Genomic DNA, 19,910 nt, shown 5'->3' with positions numbered 1-19,910 from the left:
AACAGCAGTCCCACAGGATATCCCCACCTCCAATCTACTCTCTCCCATATTTTCTCCCATACCCGTTTCGACTTTTCCATTGGATCTCTATGCCTCAGTGCCTGTATATCTTATTTCTTAATTACATGTAAGATGGTATTAATAATAGTGTATATATATATATATATATACATATGTATATACATACATACACACACACACATATATATATATATTTGAATATTTGATTTTAAAACTTTCAATTCCAGATTCATTCCCTTCCCCCCCTGCCACCTACCCCCACTGGGAAGTCAAGCAGTTCAATATAGGTTGTACATGTGCGGCTAATGCAAAACAATAACATATTAGATATATTGTAAAAGACTGACTATATTTCCATCCCTCCTATCCCACCTCCCATTTGTTCTGTTCTCTACTTTGATCCTGTCCTTTTTCAAAAGTGGGTGCTTCCAACCTCCCTCCCCCCCAGCCTGCCCTCCCTTCCATCATTCCCCCTCTCATCCCCTTTCCCCCCATTATCCTGGAGGGCAAGATCCCCTATTTAGTGTGTATTTTGCTCCTTCCTCAAGCCAGATTCAATGGGAATAAGTTTGACCCATTCCCCCCTGCCTTCCCATTCCTCCCCTCCATTGTAACCATCCTCCCCTGCCTCTTCTGTATGAGACAGCCCGCCCCAATCTGTCTCTCCCCATCTCCTCTCATTACATTCCTCTCACCTCTCAATTTCACCCTTTAAGTATCATCCCTTCCTGTTAAATTGGTCCTGTGCCCTCTATCTATGTATACCTGTAAACATATATACACACATTCACATATGTATTCATATGCCCATATACCCTCATATATAGACATATATATGTATATGTATATATATATATATATTTCTAATCCCTTCAACTACTGAGAAAAGTTTCATAAAATATAATTATTTTTTTTCCATGTAGGAATGTCAACAGCCCAACTCCGATAAGTTCCCTATGACCTCCCTTCCCCATCCACCTTCTCATGCTTCTCTTGCTTCTTGTATCTGAATGTCAAATTTTCTATTCAACTCTGGTTTTTTTCAGCAAGAATGTTTGAAAGTCCTCTATTCCACTGAATGACCAAATTTTCCCCTGAAACATGATACTCAGTTTTGCTGGGTAGGTGGTTTTAGTCCCAGCTTCCTTGACCTCCAGAATATCACATTCCAAGACCTTCGATCCCTCAATGTAGAAGCTGCCAGATCCTGGGTTATTCTGATTGTGTTTCCACAATATTCAAATTGTTTCTTCCTGGCTGCTTGTAATATTCTCTCCTTAATCTGGGAATTCCAGAACCTGGCTATAATATTCCTAGGAGTTTTCTTTTTGGGATCTTTTTCAGGAGGTGATCGGTGGATTCTTTCAACCTCTATTTTGCACTCTCATTCTAAAACATCAGGGCAGTTTTCTTTGAGAACTTCCTGGAGGATGCTTTCTAGGTTCTTACTTTGGTCATGGCTTTCAGGTAGTCCAATAATTTTTAAGTTATCTCTCCTGGATCTATTTTCCAGGTCAGTGGTTTTTCCCATGAGATATTTCACATTGCTTTCTATTCTTTCATTTGTTTGGATCTGTTTAACAGCATCTTGATTTCTCATAAAGTCATTAGCTTCCATTTGCTCCAATCTAATTCTGAAGCAATGATTCTCCTCATTGAGCTTTTGAGATTCTTTTTCCATCTGGCAAATTTGGCTTTTTAAGGCATTCTCCTCATTGCCTTTTTGAGCCTCTTTTGCCATTTGAGTTAGTCTATTTTTTAAGGTATTATTTTCCTCAGTCAGGCTGTTGACTCTCATTTCATAATTTTCTTGCATTGTTCTCATTTCTCTTCCCAATTTTTCCTCCACTTCCCTTATCTGCTTCTTAAGGTCCTCTGTGGCCTGTAACCAGCTTATATTTTCCTTTGAAGCTTTGGTGCAGGAGTTCTGACTTCACTGTTTTCCTCCTGTTCCATGCCTTGCTTCTTCTTGTCCCCAAAATAGGAGTGTAACGTTGGAATCTTCTGTCTGCTTTGTTTCCTTTGCCTGCTCATTTTGCCACTCAATTATTTGACTTTTGGGTTTTTTGCCACAGTAGGACTCTGCCACCAGACAGGGGAGTTTTCATCCCAAATGCTGGGGTTTTCTCAGTTGCCAGAGGTATTAGATGGGTGCCCTCTCTGAGGTCTCCACACACTCTGGCAAGCTGGACACACACCCCAGGACCTCCACCCTAGACTGCAATCCAGATCCAAGCAGGTTAAAGCAAGAGCGATTACCCCTCAGACTGGTGCTTGGTCCCCCTACACTCTGCAGGCCAGGAGCTGAAGCTGCCACATGGCGCTGGCTGGCTGTGCCGGGGTCTCAGTGGTTTCTCGCCCCGGGGGTAAAAGCCACGCATTCCCACTTACTGGGTCCCAAAGTCCAGACTGCACTGGCCTCTCACCTTGTCCTTCACATCTATGTGTTGATAAATCTGGAAATGTCCACAGCTGCTGCTGATCTGGAGTCCCTCTGGCGGGCGGCTGGTCAGGCCCGCCCTGGGGCTAAACCCTCAGCATGGGGCTGGGCTCAGCTCCCAGAGCTCTGCTCTGGCCGATTCCTGCTGGCCTGCTGGGCTGTCCTGAGCTGGAGGTTAGCTTCTCTGTGTCATTTTGTGGGTTCTGCAGCTCCAAAGTTTGTTTAGAGTCCCCTTTTTACATGGATTGGGGAAGGTGGAAGCCGGAGCCGCGGGAAGGTCATACTTCTACTCCGCCATCTTCGCTCCGCCCCATGTTGATTCGAGCACAGCATTTTTTAAAGGAAAAAGAGAAAAATAGCCAAATTGGTAACTATATTTTAAAAGTCTGAATATATATGGAGTATTCCACACCCTGCAAAGGTGGGAGTATTTTTGCAACCATTCTTTGTAATTTTGTAATATTCATGTTTGATTTTTTCCTTTATAATTCTTTCCATTTACATTGTTATCATTAGTTTGTTGTTTTTATTTTTTGCTTTTTGGACTCTGATTACTTCATTCTGCATGAGATAATGCAAGTATTTCTGTGCTTCTCTCTATTTATCATATTCATAATTTCTTATAACATCATAATATTCTTTTACATTCATGGATCACAGTTTGTTTAGCCATTTTCTAGCTGATAGATATCTACTTTGTTTACAATTCTTTGCTACTACAATACTATGTTATAAATATTTTGGTTTATATAAGAACTTCTTATCAATGACCTCTTTGAAGTATATGTCTGGTAATGGTATCTCTGGGTCAAAGGTTATGAGCATTTTCGGTTATGGTCACCTTTTTGCATAATTTCAAATTGCTTTCCAAAATGTTCATGCTGTTTCATAGCTCCACCAACAAGACATCAGTATACCTATCTTCCTTCCAGCATTGACTCTTAATTTTTTGTTAATTTTGCCAATTTGATGGATATGACACAAAACTTCAAGGCTATTTTAATTTGCATTTTTCTTGTTTAGTAATTTGGAGCATTCTTTCACATGCTTAATAGTTTGGAATTCATCTCTTGAGGACTACATACATATTTCTTGACCATTTATATATTGGCTTTTGACTTTGACCACAAATTCAGCAAAGGATTGAGCAAAGGATTTGAAATGCATGTGCAAAGATCACCTTATTCTTAAGTCCTTAAAGACACATTTCAAAATGATGACATGATTTTACACTTACATATTTGTCTCATAGTTTTAAACTATTTAAACTAAAGTTCAAACTAAACAAACAGCTCTTTTTTTAAGTGCTTAGGCTAATTAAAATGATGTTATAATCAGCTACATATATATATATACATCAATATAATTTGAATACTCAAACTCTTGTGTCAAACTAAGCATGAAATTCTATGAGCCATCCATTCCAATATCATTATCCATTATTCTGATGAAATGAAAGTGAGAATAGAAAGCCAGTTTTTATTTAATTTAAGTTGCATGAAATAGCTTTTGCAACTGAAACATTTCTTATGTTTTTCAATTTGGACTTTAGTATGTACTATGCTCAGAAGTTCTAGCTTAGCAAATTGCATGTCATACTCAGCATTTCTAACTTAATAATTTGTGTTTAACTTGTGTTAGATAAGTCTGTGGTGAATAGACTTTTATTACATTGTTCTAGATGATGGTTTTATTTAATCATCTGCAATTGCACTTGCTGATAATGACAGAACTCGTGCTGGTCATTGAAACACACTGCATATCATAATGAATTAGGGATGGGGATGGGGACTGGACCTGTGATTTCACTGGTGTAGGGAATTCCTGGATAAGGAAATTTCCTCTATAAATGCAAGTCTGCACCTTTTCTCTAGCACATAGTCTTAGAGAGTTGTATCGAACACTAAGAGGCTAAAGTGACTTACCCAAGGTCTCATAGCCAGTTTGTGTCAGAGGCAGGACTAGGAATTTAAGCCTTCTTGATTCCAAGGCTAGTACTGTATTAACTACCCCCTCACCATGCTCTGAGTGTGCTGTGTAAGGAGGCATCAAAGATGTTCCAGGTTTAATAGAAATAAGAAATTGGGATGAGCAAATAGAAAATCCAGCTGGATTTTTTAAGCTCCTTCTACAGGCCTAACAGTATGCTAGGTGCTAAGGGTACAAAGACAAAAAAAAATGAAGCAATTCCTCCTTTCAGATTTATATTCTATTGGGGAAAAAACAGTAAAGATGACCTTAATGTTGGCAGCCCTGGTGATTCTACTAGCTGGAGGGTTATGGAATTTGAGGTTAACTAGAAGGCCCAGTTCTCTACTTTCCCTTTTCCTCTTAGAATGGCAACATTCCCAATCCCACTTCCTTCTTTTATGTCATGCTTACCGTACATTTCCACCTTGCATTCCATTCTCCTCCAGAAAAATATAAGCTCCTTGAGGGCAAGGCATATATTGTATTTTTGTTCTATCTCCAGTACAGCGTCTGGCACATAGTAGGTCCTTAGAAAGTCCTTGTCAGTTTATTGACTTGTCACACTGTTCTCTTTCCAATGAATATGGATGTTTATCTTTCCACGTTGTTCTTCATGGCATCCCTTAGAGGAGACCTCAAGATGTTCTCAGGGCCCTCTTGTCTCCCCAAAAGAGCATCTAGATCTCAATCTACAACATTGACCTTTATCTTTACAGTATGACCAACAGAAGGACGATATAGAAGCAACAAGGAGGTTCTTGGAAGAAGAAACCATCGGTGATATCAAGGTAGGTGATTGAATATGTATCTGTCTTCTGCCTCCTGAGAATTTACTCTTCTGGCATTCCAGTCAAAGCCCCAAATGCTATGCTTCTCATGGCCCAGGTACATGTATATAACACCAAGCCACAGGGAATATAGATGAGCCAGGTTGTTCTGCTCTACTCATACATATGCATAGCACCTGGCCATGGTATAGAGCCATGAGGTAGATAAAGCCCTTGGGGAATATGAATGAGCCAAGATGTTCTGCTGCAGTCATGAATATCTCCAATGCCAGGCCATCAGATAGGACTGTGGGGTAGACAGACCCTCAGGTAATATGGATTAGGTAGGATTTTCTACTCTACTAAGATTTTCCTCCCTCCCTCAGACCCATAATTCCTGCAGTTTCTTGTCTTTCATACCTTTATTCTTTGCCTTATTTATTTATTTATTTGTTATTATTTATTCTTTGGCACTTTTCCACCTCCTCTTTGAACACTTCCCTTCTTTGCAACCAGATTTTGTCTTCACGAATCAAATCAATCATTCAATAAACATTAAATGACCGCTAGGTACCAGGCACTGTGCTAAGCACTGGGAATACAAAAAGAGGTAAAAGTAGTCCCTGCCTTCAAAGAGCTTACAGTCTAATGGCAGAAACAACACAGCAGAGGAAAATGCCCAGAGCCAAAAGATGCAGAGTCCTGTTCATGAGGCAGCCAGGAGGCAGGTGACAGTGGATGGAGGAGTACATCCAAAGGCGTGAGAAGACTGGAAAAGTAGGAGGGGCCCGTGTAAGAAAGCGAGAACATGAGCCAATCACACCAAAGAAGTAGATGGGCAGTTTGGCCATCATACCTTTAGATCCTTTCCTGCTCAGACTTCTGTTTTTTCTATCTCTCCCCTCACTCATCTTCACACTTGCCCTTCCCAGATTCTCCAGGAAACCTTCTCTCCTAATACCCTTATTTCTCTCTTTTTTTCCCAGTCCAGTAGAGGAACTCTAAAGGCATACTACGAAGAAAAGCCAGGTTTGCGCCGGATCTCCTCGGTGAGTCAGGGAGGGAGTCAAGATCGCCCTGCAAAGCAACTTACAGTGGCTCAAGCCAGGCTGGGTGGGTGACACGGACAGTTTCTTGCATACAGTGGATGCTTAATAAATGTTTGCTGGATCTGTCAAATTGGATCAGATTTAACAGCAGTGTTAGCTAGGGTCTAGTCTGAATTGTGTTTGGGTTTGAGAAAGACCATGGGCTAGAAAATGGTGTCTGCATTCGTCCAGTACTCAGCAGGAGAGCAACTTACTTAACAGGTATGAGTTGGGGAAAGCGGGACTATCCGACCATTTATCTGAGAGAGATTTAATGGGATTTAGTCCAGTAAGCACCAAGGGTGGAACGTGGCTGCCCAAAAAACTAATGCACATTTAGGCTGCTTTAAGAGAGTTTGGGAAGTGGAAAATGATCATTTTGCTATATTCTTTCATTAGAGTATTATTTTCAGTGCTGGGGGTCACATTTTAGGAAGGACGCCCACAAGTTCAAACAAATTCACAGAAGAATTAGTAGGATAACAAATGATGTTCATCTCTTAAAGGGGGAAGGGGAAAAGAGAATAAATATTTACATAACATCTACTATGTGTCAAGCGCTGTGCAAAATGCCTTAAAAATATCTCATTTGATTGTTACAACAACCCTTTAAGATAGATTCTATTATAACCATTTTATACATCTCCATTTTACAGATGAAGAAACTGAAGCAATCAGAGTTAGGTGAATGGCCAAAGGTCACACAGCTAGTAAGTGTCTTAGGCCTGATTTGAACTCAGTTCTTCCTGACTCTAGGCCCAGTGTTCTATGCAATGCACCTAGAGCTATCACTTGGGAGAAACAGGGGTTGTTTGGCCTGGAAAAGAGAAGCCTTAGAGAGGATCTGATAGCTGTGAAAGAAGGATTTGATTTATTCAGCTTGGCCCCAGAAGGTAGAACTGGGACGGTAAGTGAAAATCGAAGAAAAACAAATTTAGCTTGAAGTATTGGGGGGTAGGGGGTCAGGGAAATTTCCTTCCAATTAGAGTTATCCAAACGTAGAATGGATTGCCTGTGGAAGTAATGGTTTTTTCCTCTCTAGAGTTCTTCATACGAAGGTGGGGTTACTACTTGTGTGTTGTAGAATGGATGTTTTGTTCAGGTATGAATTATGCTAGACAGTTTTTGAGGTACCTGAAGTCCCTGCCAACACTGGGAATCTGGATTCTGTATGCCATAGTTGCTCAGGCCCTGGCAGTTGGTGGGAAGAAATGGTTTTTACAGGTCAGGAAAGGGACCAAAGCTGAGGGGAAAGAGCCTTTCAAGAGATGAAGGAAAAAACCAAAGGATTAATGTGCAAACTGCAGAAAGAGGCAAACTGTAGAGTATGCATATATTGGAGAGGGTGTTAGAAAAGGCATGGGAAATGGTGTAAGGGAAAGCATTGACACAGGAACAGATGAGATGAGTTTTGTAAGTGATGAGTGGTCCAGTTTGCCAGGACAGTGGACTATGTGAGAGGAGTAGTATGATCAAGAGTGGTGGGTTGGTGCCGTGTTGTTGAGGTCCTTAAATGTCCAGGTAAAGATTTTACTGGGTGGACACTGAGGAGCTCCGGAAGAGTTTTGAGAAGGGGAGTCACATATTCAGAATTACAGTTTAGGCAAATGACTTTGGAAGTGATATGTAAGAAAGATTAGAGCAAAAAGAAAGGAGAAGATTAGGAGTGACTTAGAAGACTGTAGTGGTAAGCCCAGATGAGAGAGAGGAATAAGCATTTACTAAACACCTACTGTATGTGCCAGGCACTCTGTAAGGTCTTTACAAGTATTATCTCATTTGATCCTCCCAATAATCCCGGGAGGGCAGTATTATTATTATCCCCATTATGCAGATGAAGAAATTGAGGCAGAGATTAATTCACTTGCCCAGGAGCCACATAGCGAGTAAGTGTCTGAGGACATTTGAACTCAGGTCTTTCTGACTCCAGGTTCAGTACTCTTATCTACTAGGCCTACTAGCTTCCAGAGGCAATGAGGGCCTGCCCTAACTCAGAGGAATATAATGCCTCTGGGCAGTTCATTGGTGCAGTGGAGTCCGAAAGCTTCCGTTCAAATTTGGCCTCAGACACTTCCTAGCTGCGTGACCCTGGGCAAGTCACTTAAGCCTGTTTGCCTCAATTTCCTCATCTATAAAAGGAGCAGGAGAAGGGCATGACAAACCACTTCAGTGTCTTTGCCAAGAACATCCTGAATACGGTCATGAAGAGTGGGACGCGACTGAACAACAACAGGTGGTTTACAAAGCACTAGAATCACAACAGCTCTGTGAAGTAGACAGTTCAAATGGCATCATCCCCATTTTATGAATGAGAAAACTGATGTTTGAAGGAAGTCAAGTGACTTGCCCACAGTCATATAGCCCTGAACTATCAGAGCTAGAACTTGAATCCAAGTCCATTGATCCAAGTCCAGTACTCCTCTTCCTACAGCTGCCTTGGATGCTAGAATGCCACTAGAATGGTGGGAGTTGGAATGCAAAGTCAGAACGAACATGAAAGATAGTTAAGGGGTAGAATGAACAGGATCTAGCAATTGGCTGCATATGGGTAGGAGCAATGAGGAAGGAGGAAAGGCTGAAGATGATCTGATTTTTCAAGCCTGCATCACCATGAGAAAAATGGTGCCATTAACAGACTTGGGAAATTGGGGTTGAGGACTGACTCCAAAGGAGAAAGCGTCCCCTTTTGGACAACACTGTGCTTGAGGTTACAAGAAGACACACAGAGGGAACCTGCTAGACAGTTATTGGACTTGTGAATCTGGAGCTAAGTTAGGAGAGAATCAGGAGAGAAAGTGTGTCGACTTGAGAATCTTCTGCAAGTGACAGTAGCTGAAACTCTGAGACAAGGTAAGATTGTCTGAGAGAGGGCATCTGAGGGGACAAGAGAGGGCCAAGCACAGAGCTTGAGAGGGACTTAAGAGGGAGAAAAGAAGAAAGGGAAGGAGCCAGAGTTTGGGCCCTTTGTTTGTTCATTGTTTCCCATATATTGAATATTCACTTTTTAATTTTTAAGCTTGGTTTCTTCAAAATGTCATGGAAATGTCTCATTTGGGTCTAATGAGAAATGTTTGTTTGCTTTTTTTTAAATCAGCAGAAAGTTCATTTTTATGCCTATTGGGGAAACAGTAAAACAGGCCTTTCAGTGTAAAAAAATTTTTTTAAAGAAAAAAGTCATGAAAGTAAAAATAACTTCTATTAAGTGGCTTTTGAAAATTGTTGTTATATGCAAATATTTCCCCACATCTTTAGATTATTTCATATCAGAACTTTTTTGGCGGGGGGGAGGGAGGTAGGGAACTCCTGGTGGGGAAAGCCCTTCTACCAATGTAGGCTCTGCAATTTAAGAGTCGTAGAGAGTCAACTGGGGCATAGAGCCAGTATATATCAGAAGTAGAATTTGAATTTCTGACCCCAAGGCCAGTTCTGTATACACTAGATTATACTGCCTCTCGTAGGAGAAAATAGTACTTGATATACTCTCTAGCATATCATGCCAATTGGGCATATGGGGGTTCAGTTCCTCCAATGTACTGTTGGAGACAGATTAGCTCCTCTCCCCACTCTGCCCTGGACCACCAGAACCCCACCAGCCCAATAATGTCCAGTGACTCCACAAACTGCTTTGGGTTTATTTGTAGCAAAAGCTATAGGATATGGTCATGAACAGAGAGTTTCCACTGAAAGAGTATTATCAAGTCACATATGAAAAAAGTTTACCACTGTTGTTACTAAAGATAATAATTGCAACAGTTTATCTTTGTTAGAGGCAACTGGGTGGTACAGGGCCTGGAGTCAGGGAGATCTGAGTTCAAATGTGGCCTCAGACACTTAGTAGCTCTGTGACCCTTAGAAACTCACTTAACCCTGTTTTCCTCAGTTTCCTCATCTGCAAAATGAGCTGAAGAAGGTTCGATATCTCTGCCAAGACAGTCAGACACAACTGATGTGACCGAACAGCAAAAGCATGAATCCTTGTTAGAAATTAGGAAAATAATAGCAATAATTCACATTTATACATCACTTTGCAATTTAAAAGGCATTTTCCTCTTGGTTCTGTGATGCTAATATTAGCTCTCCTTTTATAAATGAGGAAACTGAGGCTCAAAGACATTTTTTGTCCAAGGTCACACAGCTAGTAAGGGGTAGAGATGAACAGACTCCAACACAGGTCTTCTGATTCCAAGAAAACTGTTCTTTCTACCATATTACATGCCACATACTGTACTTTATTTCTCAACCTCAGATACTTTTACTTTGAAAAAATTCATGAATTTAAGTCCAACTGCTAGTGTCTAGGTAAGATTGAAAAGCTTCTCAACATCATTTTCAGAAATGACTAAGTTCAGTTGGGGAGTCTGGTGAAGCCTTTGAACTCCTCAGAATGATGTTTTTAAATGTATAAAGTAGACTACACATATTAAGTAGACATAAATGTATTAAGTAGACAAGGACAAACCAATTCTATTAAAATGCAGTTATCGAAATATATTTTTTAAAAAGTTCACAAGTCCAGATTAAGAGACTATGTGAGACCAAGAGGCAGTATGGTGTAGCAAGCATAGGACGGGCCTTGGAGTCAAGATCTGAGTTCAAAGCCTACCTTTGATACATATGACTCTGTGACTGTAGACAAGTCATTTGACTCCTAATCGCCCCCAGGCTGTTCTTTAAGGCTACAAATGACAAATGGCCTCTCCTTTCCCCAAGAAAAACATTAGAGAATTTATCGACAAAAATAAATTATATATATCAACAAAAGTATATTTATACATAAGATCTTTTAAATGTTTCTTTAGGGATTTCTTAGTACTCTAAGGAAAAGGGCTAACAGGCTATGACTAAAAATTCTGAAGATTTGAATAGTCTACTTTTATTTATAACTTTCAGCATTATTGTCTCGATATCTCTAAACTGTAGTTACATATTTCCGTGTACCAATAAATAGTGAGAAGTTAATATGTGAAATTATGTTAATTACCTTCGTCCTGAAGAGCTAATCATCTTCTGTTTACTAAAAAGGATGATTATTATACTATATTAAATTATCTTCTAAGAATAGAGCATAATTCCCTAACCCTTGCAAAAAATTTCCTATCCTGCACACTACATAGAGTGTGCAGATTCTACTTAATTTTTGTACTTCTAATTTTCTATTTATTTCTTTGTAAATGTTTATCATTTATAAGTAGCTGGTCCAGTAAAAAGTATCTTAGTGGAGTTTTAGAATATTAAACATTTGCTGATCACCAACTAGTGAACTTGGTTCAGGGACTTTTTACATCAGTCATTAACTACTTAATCATACTTATTTTCAGAAACCTATGTCATTTGGTGGGAATAGAGCACATGCTGAGAGATAAATGGAATGTTTAGTTAGTCTGAAAAAATATTATAAACACTAGTGACTTATTTAAATTTACAAAATGGCTCACAAAGCAAAAACTGTATTTGGACATTGTGTTTTTGTTTAAAGTTTGCTTTTTGATACCCTTAAGATACTTGAGATATGGAGGTTTTGTACAACAAAGTTGCATTAAATTCTCAGGAGATATATATTTTTCCTCTGAAGAAATTTGTCAACTAGTTAGTCTGGTTTCTAGCAGCTATCAAGCCAGAAAGACTTGGAATATGATTCCAGTGTTTGATGGTATTTTGGAAAGGCATGCTACCCAAAGACTGCCGGCTAGGTACTGAACTGTATGGGCCTGGTCACCCATGAAACAGATAAAATTACAAAATAGCTCTCAAATCTTCTGCAATCCCCTAACTCTTTTACACTAATAGCAGTGTTATAATGGAATATGATGCAAGTAAACATTATTATTAATATTTTTAACATACTCTGTCCAATGACCAAGGAATTAATATACTATGAGAGAACCTTCAGTTCATCCATAATGAGTCTTATTTAGTCGTTTTTCAATCATCTTTGACTCTCTGTGACCTCCATTTGGGGTTCTGTTGACAGAAATACTGAAGTGGTTTGCCATTTCATTCTCCAGTTCATTTTACAGATAAGAAAACTGAGGCAAAGTGTAAAGTGACTTGCCCAGGGTCACACAGCTAAAAAGAATCTAAGGCCAGATTTGAACTCAGGAAGATGAGTCTTCGTGACTCCAGGCTGCCACCCAGCTGCCTCTTTTGATAAGTGTATTCTAATATAAGTGGTTTCCTTGCAATTTCTACCTATTTTTACTTTATTCATTTAAAAACATTATTCTGAGAATGGGTCCATAGGTTTTACCCAACTGACAAAGGAGTCCATGATTCAGATAAGGTTAAAAAAACCCTGTCATAGCTAGAGATACAGATGTAAGTGCAGAATGTGGAAAGACTTAGATTTCTACAGTTGGGAGGCCTTTCTAGGTGAAAGGAATTACATGAGTATCAAATCACTCTTACCCTGTAGTTCTTAAATTTTTTTCTTAGCACAAGGTAAATTGTTTAGTATGATGAAAATTAGTAAATAACTAAGATCCTTTAATATATATACATATATATATATATGGATGGATTTGTCAATTAGCAAAAATCTACCTTCTTTACTGTCCCTGCCTCCCAATTGAGAACAAAAGAAAACAAATCTCTATTACAAACATACATAGTCAAGAAAAACAAATTCACAGGTCATGTTAAAAAAAAATACAACTATAGCTACATGTAAGTATATCCCTATCTATATATCTCATTTTCTGCTCTGACGCCTTCATTTCTCTATCAGGAGATGGGTAGCACATTTTGTCATTAGTCTACTAGAATGGTGGTTGATCATTAATGTCGATCAGAGTCTCTAATTCTTTCTAAGTTATTTGCCTCTACCATGTTGTGGTCATTGTATAAATTGTTCTCCTGGTTCTGTTCACTCGCTGCACCAGTTCAAGCAACTCTTCTCAGTTTTCTCTGAAACCATGGCCTTTGACTTCTTACAATACAATAGTATTCCAGCACATTTCTATATCATAACTTTTCAACTACATCCCGATTTATAGATACCCTTTCAGGTTCCCACTTTTTTACCAACTCTAAAAAGAGCCATAAATATTTTTGTACATCCTTAGAGGTTTTTTGTTCTTGTTGACTCTTTTTTTTTTGCTTAGGGCTAATCCCTTCCTGAACCCTTGCTCCTTTTGCTCCTCTTTTCCCTATTGAGTGAAATGTATTTCTGTACCAAACTGTGTGAGTATTCTTCTGTCCTTTGACAAGTTCAGATAAAAAGGAGATTCAAGCGTCAGCCACTCTCTCCACTCTCTCTTCCTAGTTTTATACAGATGTCTACTTACTCAGTTTAATTGTGTGATTTTCTTCCTTTCCATTCCTAGCCTTCACTCCTCAGGATATTCCTCTTCCCTCCTTTTTCCATTCTCTTAAGAGCAAGATGTAACAAAACCACTCCCAGACCTTATCTAAATAGATTCCTTCTATTATTTTGGAGGGTGACCAAAGGGGACACATATATTATCTCCCTGCCTTTGAATGTAAGCACTTTATGTTTGTTTAGTCCCTCATGGTGGATTATTCACCATTACCTTTTTTGGTTCTACTAACTCTTATGTTTGAACATCAAAGTTTCTATGTAACTCTGGTCTTTTCATCAGGAATGCATAGAAGTCAATTATTTCATTAAAGATCCATTTTTTGCCTGCTAGGATTATACTTAGTTTTTCTGGGTAAATTATTCTTGGCTGTAAACTCATAGCCTTTGACTTCTAGAATATCATATTCCAAGTTCTCTGCTCCTTTATAGTAATGGCTACTTAGTTGTGTGTGGTTCTGAATGTGACTTCTCAATATCTGAATCCTTTCCTTTTTGCTGCTTGCAGTATTTTTTTTCTTTGACCTAGAAACTCTAGATTTTGACCATATTCCTGGAGTTTTTATTTGAGAGTTTCTTTCAAAAGGTGACTGGTAGATTCTTGCCAATACTTTATCCTCTGGTTCTAAGAGATCTGGGCAGTTTTATTTAAATATTTCTTTTCTGAAATATGATGTCTAGGCTCCTTTTCTGGTCATGGCATTCAAATAGTCCAGTGACTCTTGATTTCTTCTCCTCTATCTGTTTTCTAGGTCAGTTATTTTTCCTATGCCACATCTTACTTTCCTTTTTTTTCATTCTTTTGACTTTGTTTTAATATTTTGTTGTCTCAAGGAGTCATCAACTTCCATTTGGTCCATTTTAATTTTGAGGAAGTTTGTTGCTTGGGCAAGTTTCTTTGCTTCTTCTGCCAAACTGCTGATTTCTATTCCAATATAGGTCCGATATTATTCTAATATAGGTCTCATTTCTTTTCCAGTTTTTTTTTTCTTCTAGCACTCTCATTTCATTTATAAAAATATTTTAAACTCCCTTTTAATTCTTGTTCCATCTCTCAGGAATTCTAGTTGAATTTGGGCCCAAGCCGTGTTTTTATTTGAGACTTTTCTTATTGACATTTTGGAGGCATTCCCTTTTTCTGGGTTTGTGTCTTGAGCATGATAGCTTTGTATGCTAGAATTCTTTTTGTTGATTTGTTTGCTCATTCTTCCAGTCTTCTTCCTGACAGGACATGATGTTAAGGAGGGAAGGTCCTAAGGGTTAGATCAGTTGTTGTTTTTTTGAGGGGGTATAGAGTATTGTGTTATTTTAGGATCTCAGGCACGGTCCAGGACCAGGACCTGTATGCTTTCAGTGCTCCCCAAGTGGACCAACAAGTCTTCTTGTTGCCCCCTGATCTGAAGTCTCTGAGCAAAAGCAAACTGCTTCTGGACTTGGCCCCTGTCAGCCAGCTGGAAACTCCGCTGGCTCAGGGTGACAGAACTATAGATTTCTCTTGGACCTGGAATTCCTGGTTATTCTCCTGCAGTTTCAGACTGAGCTAGAAGCTGGAACTGTGGCTGCTCCCCTCCTGTAATCTGAACCACACCACTGCTGCTTGCTTCTCTCTCTACATAGCCTAGGACTTGTCACCATTCCTTATCCCAGAAAGCCACTCCTGGGTGCAGGTCCTCTCCTCATTCTACCCTGGATCTATGAGCCAGAATTGGGCAGTGGGTTACAGAGCTGCCAGATGGCACCCATTCCCATTGTGGTGCCCTGATGTGGCTCTGGGGCCTCCACTTGTCCTGGGGCACAGCCTCTGCCTGGATACTGGAGTGCTGTGCATATTAACTCTGGTCCATAGCCCATATTCAGTGTCCACAGGCCTGTCTCCCTCTACTGAAGTGCATTGGGAAAATGGCTCACTGTGATATTTTTCTTGAATTTCCCCATCAGTCTTTGGTCAGATGTATCTAGACTAAATCCAGATCTATCTGGGGGAGGATTTAGGCAGGGAAGTTAGGGTGGAGAGAGGGGCAGAAGCTCACTGGACTCCTTCCTGCTAGTTTTCCATCTTGTTTCTGTCTCCTAGATGGTATTTTTCTTTATGCTATCAGCTGAAGTCCCAATTCATTGTGTCCTCCCCTCTTTCCCCATCTACCACCCCTATTGTCAGTTGCCAGTTAACATTCCAGTTTTATTTAATTAATTCACATTGATTAGCTTTTTAAAAAAGATATATTTACCTGTATCTTTAATAGCAAGAATAGAAATAGAAACACCCGAGGAACATATTTTCTCCTCTACCACCATACCCCCTTGGTCCCTAGGGAGAGTATGCCCAGATTGAATGTAGTTTCTACATAGTATGAGTCCCATGTGGTTCACATCCAAATATCACCATCTCTTGTGGATGAATCTGCTTCTGCACTGTCACTGATAGGAACACTGAAGCTAGCTCCTGACTTTTCTGATCCTCAATGCTGAACAGATTGGCTGCAGAATTCACTTTCCTGACCTCTTGAAGCTGTCATGTTCATAATAACCATCTCCAATCTCCTTTAGAACAAAGAACTAGTGTAGGGCAGATCCACACTTAGAACCCAGATCTCCAGATTCCCAGGACTTTGCCCCTTTTCACTTCATCCTTCCACCTCTCCTTTTCTAGTTTTGATTTCATGCCTTGTCTGTACATTAGAATCTGTGACTTCATTGTTAGGGAAGCACCCACCTGCAGAGTGTAGTTCATCTCTAACTTAGAGTCTTAGAGAGTTGCCTGAAGTTAAGTGACTCTCTCAGGGTCACACAGCTAGTGAATGTCCAGGCCTGACACTTCGTCCCCTGGGCCAGGCTATTTCTCTCTTATGATCAGTACAGGTCATCTTGTCCTCTTGTATTGTAGTGAAAAGGAAATTGTATTATGGGGCAAATGGATGGAGAGAAAGTGCTTTGGAGACTGTAATGTGCTATCCTTTCTATTCACAGCTTTCTTATATTGTTAGAATGTTAATGAAGTGGAAGATTAGTTCCTTCAGAGAGTGAAATAACACAAATTAGGCCATATTATTTCTTTCTGATTGCTTTTTTTTTCCTCTTGGCTTCACCGGGAAAAGCAAACTATTGCTGTTAACACACGGTTGTGATGTTAACTGTCATTTTGTTCAGTGTTTATATTGCAACACTGATTAGGTTGAATAATATATAGATGAGTACCAGACACCTGCAGCAATTCCAAAGACTTTCTGAAGGGCTTTCACCTTGTGCAGATTGTGTTTACACAGGAAAATTTGCTTTGTTATAGGCAGGCAGATTGGATTTTTGTTGTATAGCAAAAATGATAACTTCCAAATCTATGTGAGTGTGCACATACACACACATACATGCATATATATGTTCAGCTTGTGTCTCAGTTATTAAAGATTAACAGTCAGAATCTGAGAAATACTTTTTTTAGGAGCTCATTGAACTCCTGGGATCATAGATTCGAATCTAGAAAGGACTTTAGAGATCACTTAATCTCCTCATTTCACAGAGGAGGAATTTGAAAAGTGATTTTTTACTTTATACAGAATTATAGTTGGATAGTTCAGTGGTAGATGAAAGTCATATTTTCAATCAATATTGGATTGAAAAAATTTAATAAAATATCAAAATCTTCAAATACATTATACCAGTTTAAAAAGATAAGGCAGTATCACATTCCTTCTCTCCTTTTTAATTTAACTGGGAACTATAAAAAAAAAACATTTTAAAGCAAGTTTTCTTTGCCCAGTATCAAGAATTTTATGGACTATGATCACAAGTTGAATTCTTGCAACCTTGTTTTGGAATTTTGGGAAAAAAATCATTAAAAAACTTCAGGTTACTGTAGCTTTCTGTTTTGGTCAGATGTGACATTGCCTTGTTGGATGTGTATTTTTTTAAACTTAAGTTTCTTTCTGGTCATTTGTAATACAATTGTAATTTGTAATACCTGCTAAAGGCATCAGGTCAGACAAATTGTAAAGCATAAGGAAGGGAGAATTGAGGGTGAGTAATCATGGTAAAAACACCCTTAGTTTCCCAGGTTCAGAAGAGCATCTAGGACAGGTGGAAAGGTGTGTGCGTGTGTGTGGGGGGAGAGGGTGTGTGGGTGTGGGGGGAGGGTGTGTGTGTGTGTCCCACTTTGCTTTGAATATATGATTCTATGTAAGCTCCATATCTTTTTCTTTCTATTCAGAACCACAGAATCTCAAAGACTCAGTACTCCAAGCTGTCCCTAACTAAGAGTCCTCAACACCTCCAGAAAAGGAGAATTCATTCCATCCCCATTCTACTCATAGAGTAACTCTACTTGTTAGGAAGTTTTCCCTTGTGTTGATCCTCAGTCCGTTTCTCTCCAGCTTCCACCCGCTCTGATTCTTGTTCTGCCATATAGGCTAAACTGAGTTAGTCTTAACTGTTCTTACACATGATGGATCTTCCAGTAGCTGGAGACGGTTCATCTTCTGAGTCTCCAGGCACCAAAGAACCTACCTCCTTCTTGAACCACCTAAGGTTTCTTCTATGAGTCACTGCCCAACTGCCAAATGCTTATTTTTTTTTAAAGCAATCGGGGTTAAGTAACTTGCTCAAGGTTACACGGCCAGTTATTTCTGGGTGTGGTGCTGAGTATCTGAGCCTGGATTTGATCCAGGTCATCCCGACACTGGAGCCAGTGCTCTTACTCACCGAGCCACCTGGCTGCCCCTAAGCAATTGGGGTTAAGTAACTTGCTCAAGGTTACACGGCCAGTTATTTCTGGGTGGGTGCTAAGTGTCTGAGCCCGGGATTCGATCTCCAGGTCTTCTCAACACTGGAGCCGGTGCTCTTACTCGCTGTGCTACCTGGCCGCCCCCAAATGCTTATTTTCTCTAATACCAGTCCCCTCCCCACCAAAGTGTGAGACCTAGAGCAGTTGCTACTACAATTTAGCGACCAATGAAGCTACTTTTCTCTATTTCTATTTTCTCTAAATCTGTTGAGGAAACACTCATTACACCTTCTTGAAGGATTCATTCTACGTCTCTCTCTTTGTATGAATGATAGCATGAAGTGAAGAATTCCCCTCCCTTTCCCAAAACAGACATAATAATTATCTCATAATCATTTTCATTAATTTTTTATTTTTTAATGACTGCAATATGACTTTATTGACTCAGACTTTAGATACTTTAAAATAGAGGTTCTTAACCTTTTTTTGTGTGTCATAGGCCCCTCTAGGGAACTTTTCTCAGAATTGTTTTTAATGAATGAAACAAAATACAAAGAAAACCAGTTATATTGAAAGAGTTATAAAATATTGGAAAACATGATTCACAGAACCCAGATTAAGAATCCCGGCTTTAAATTTACATAGATGTGTCCAGTTCAGGAGGAGCCATATGTTTCCATGTAATATGTGAGTTTAAGATCCAGTCGCTTCAAATCTTCTCCAAGTATTATTAGTAGTGATAACTGCATTTATTGAAATACTTCTCTTCCTTTAAGACTCAGGTGCCACCTTGAGATGAAGCTTCTCCAGAGCTCTTTCCCCCTCCCCAGCTAAAATCTCTTCCTTCTCAAATTTCCTTTTAACATTTTGCCCAGATCTCTCCTTTGTCCTTATCACATTATATCTAAGTCATTGTTTTTAATAATAAAAAATAATAATTTCAGTAACATTATTTTAATCATATTTTATTTTTTACAGTCAGCAAAATCCTGCTTCTCCACTCCAATTGAGAATGAAGCAAAAACAAACTCCCTGTTACAGTAAACATGTCATATTTATTTGAATATATTCATCCTTCTCCTCCCCACCGCACCAGTTATACTCCTGGGAGGCAGGAAGACATGTCATTTTTTTATCTTCATGTCCTGAGAGGCTTAGCCTAGTGTCTGAGACATGCCACTTTATTATTTTTTGGAGGGAGGAAGGTAGGGAAATTGGGGTTAATTGACTTGCCCAAGGTCACAAGGCTAGTTTTTGTGTTAAGTGTCTGAATCCAGATTTGAACGCAGGTTCTCCTGACTCCAGGGCTGGTGCTCTATTCACTGCACCACTTAGCCGCCCCATGACATGCCGCTTTATAAATGGTTGTTGAATTTCTCTACATTATGCCTCAATTTCCTCAAGGCCCATGATAATCTCTCTTGGAATTTGGAAGGCATGGAAGTGGACAGGCATGGATGAAAGGCTGTTGGAGGGAGTGCCCACATGGATTGAGAGTGCAAATCCATCAAAGAATCAAAAAAGAGTACAGAATCTCCCATCCCTTTTCTCTGGACATTTTTTCTAGTGTATAACATTCACACAGAGACATACC

General features: G+C 39.5%; 1 protein-coding gene across 1 annotated transcript in view; it reads left to right on the top strand.

Moving 5' to 3' along the window:
• CUNH10orf67 (chromosome unknown C10orf67 homolog) overlaps nt 1-19,910 on the top strand; it is a 111,077-nt gene that overhangs the window by 45,876 nt on the left and 45,291 nt on the right. The window contains exons 10-12 of the mRNA XM_069086120.1: nt 5,149-5,220; nt 6,186-6,252; nt 14,915-14,944. Of these exons, the coding sequence (XP_068942221.1) occupies nt 5,149-5,220; nt 6,186-6,252; nt 14,915-14,944 (169 nt within the window). The remainder of the gene's footprint in view (nt 1-5,148; nt 5,221-6,185; nt 6,253-14,914; nt 14,945-19,910) is intronic.

Source organism: Petaurus breviceps, unplaced genomic scaffold (genome assembly GCF_028583685.1).
Source record: "Petaurus breviceps papuanus isolate PSGF00001 unplaced genomic scaffold, PetGlider_PUasm1.0 178, whole genome shotgun sequence".
NCBI lineage: Eukaryota > Metazoa > Chordata > Mammalia > Diprotodontia > Petauridae > Petaurus > Petaurus breviceps.
This window is presented reverse-complemented; position numbering and strand designations above follow the sequence as displayed.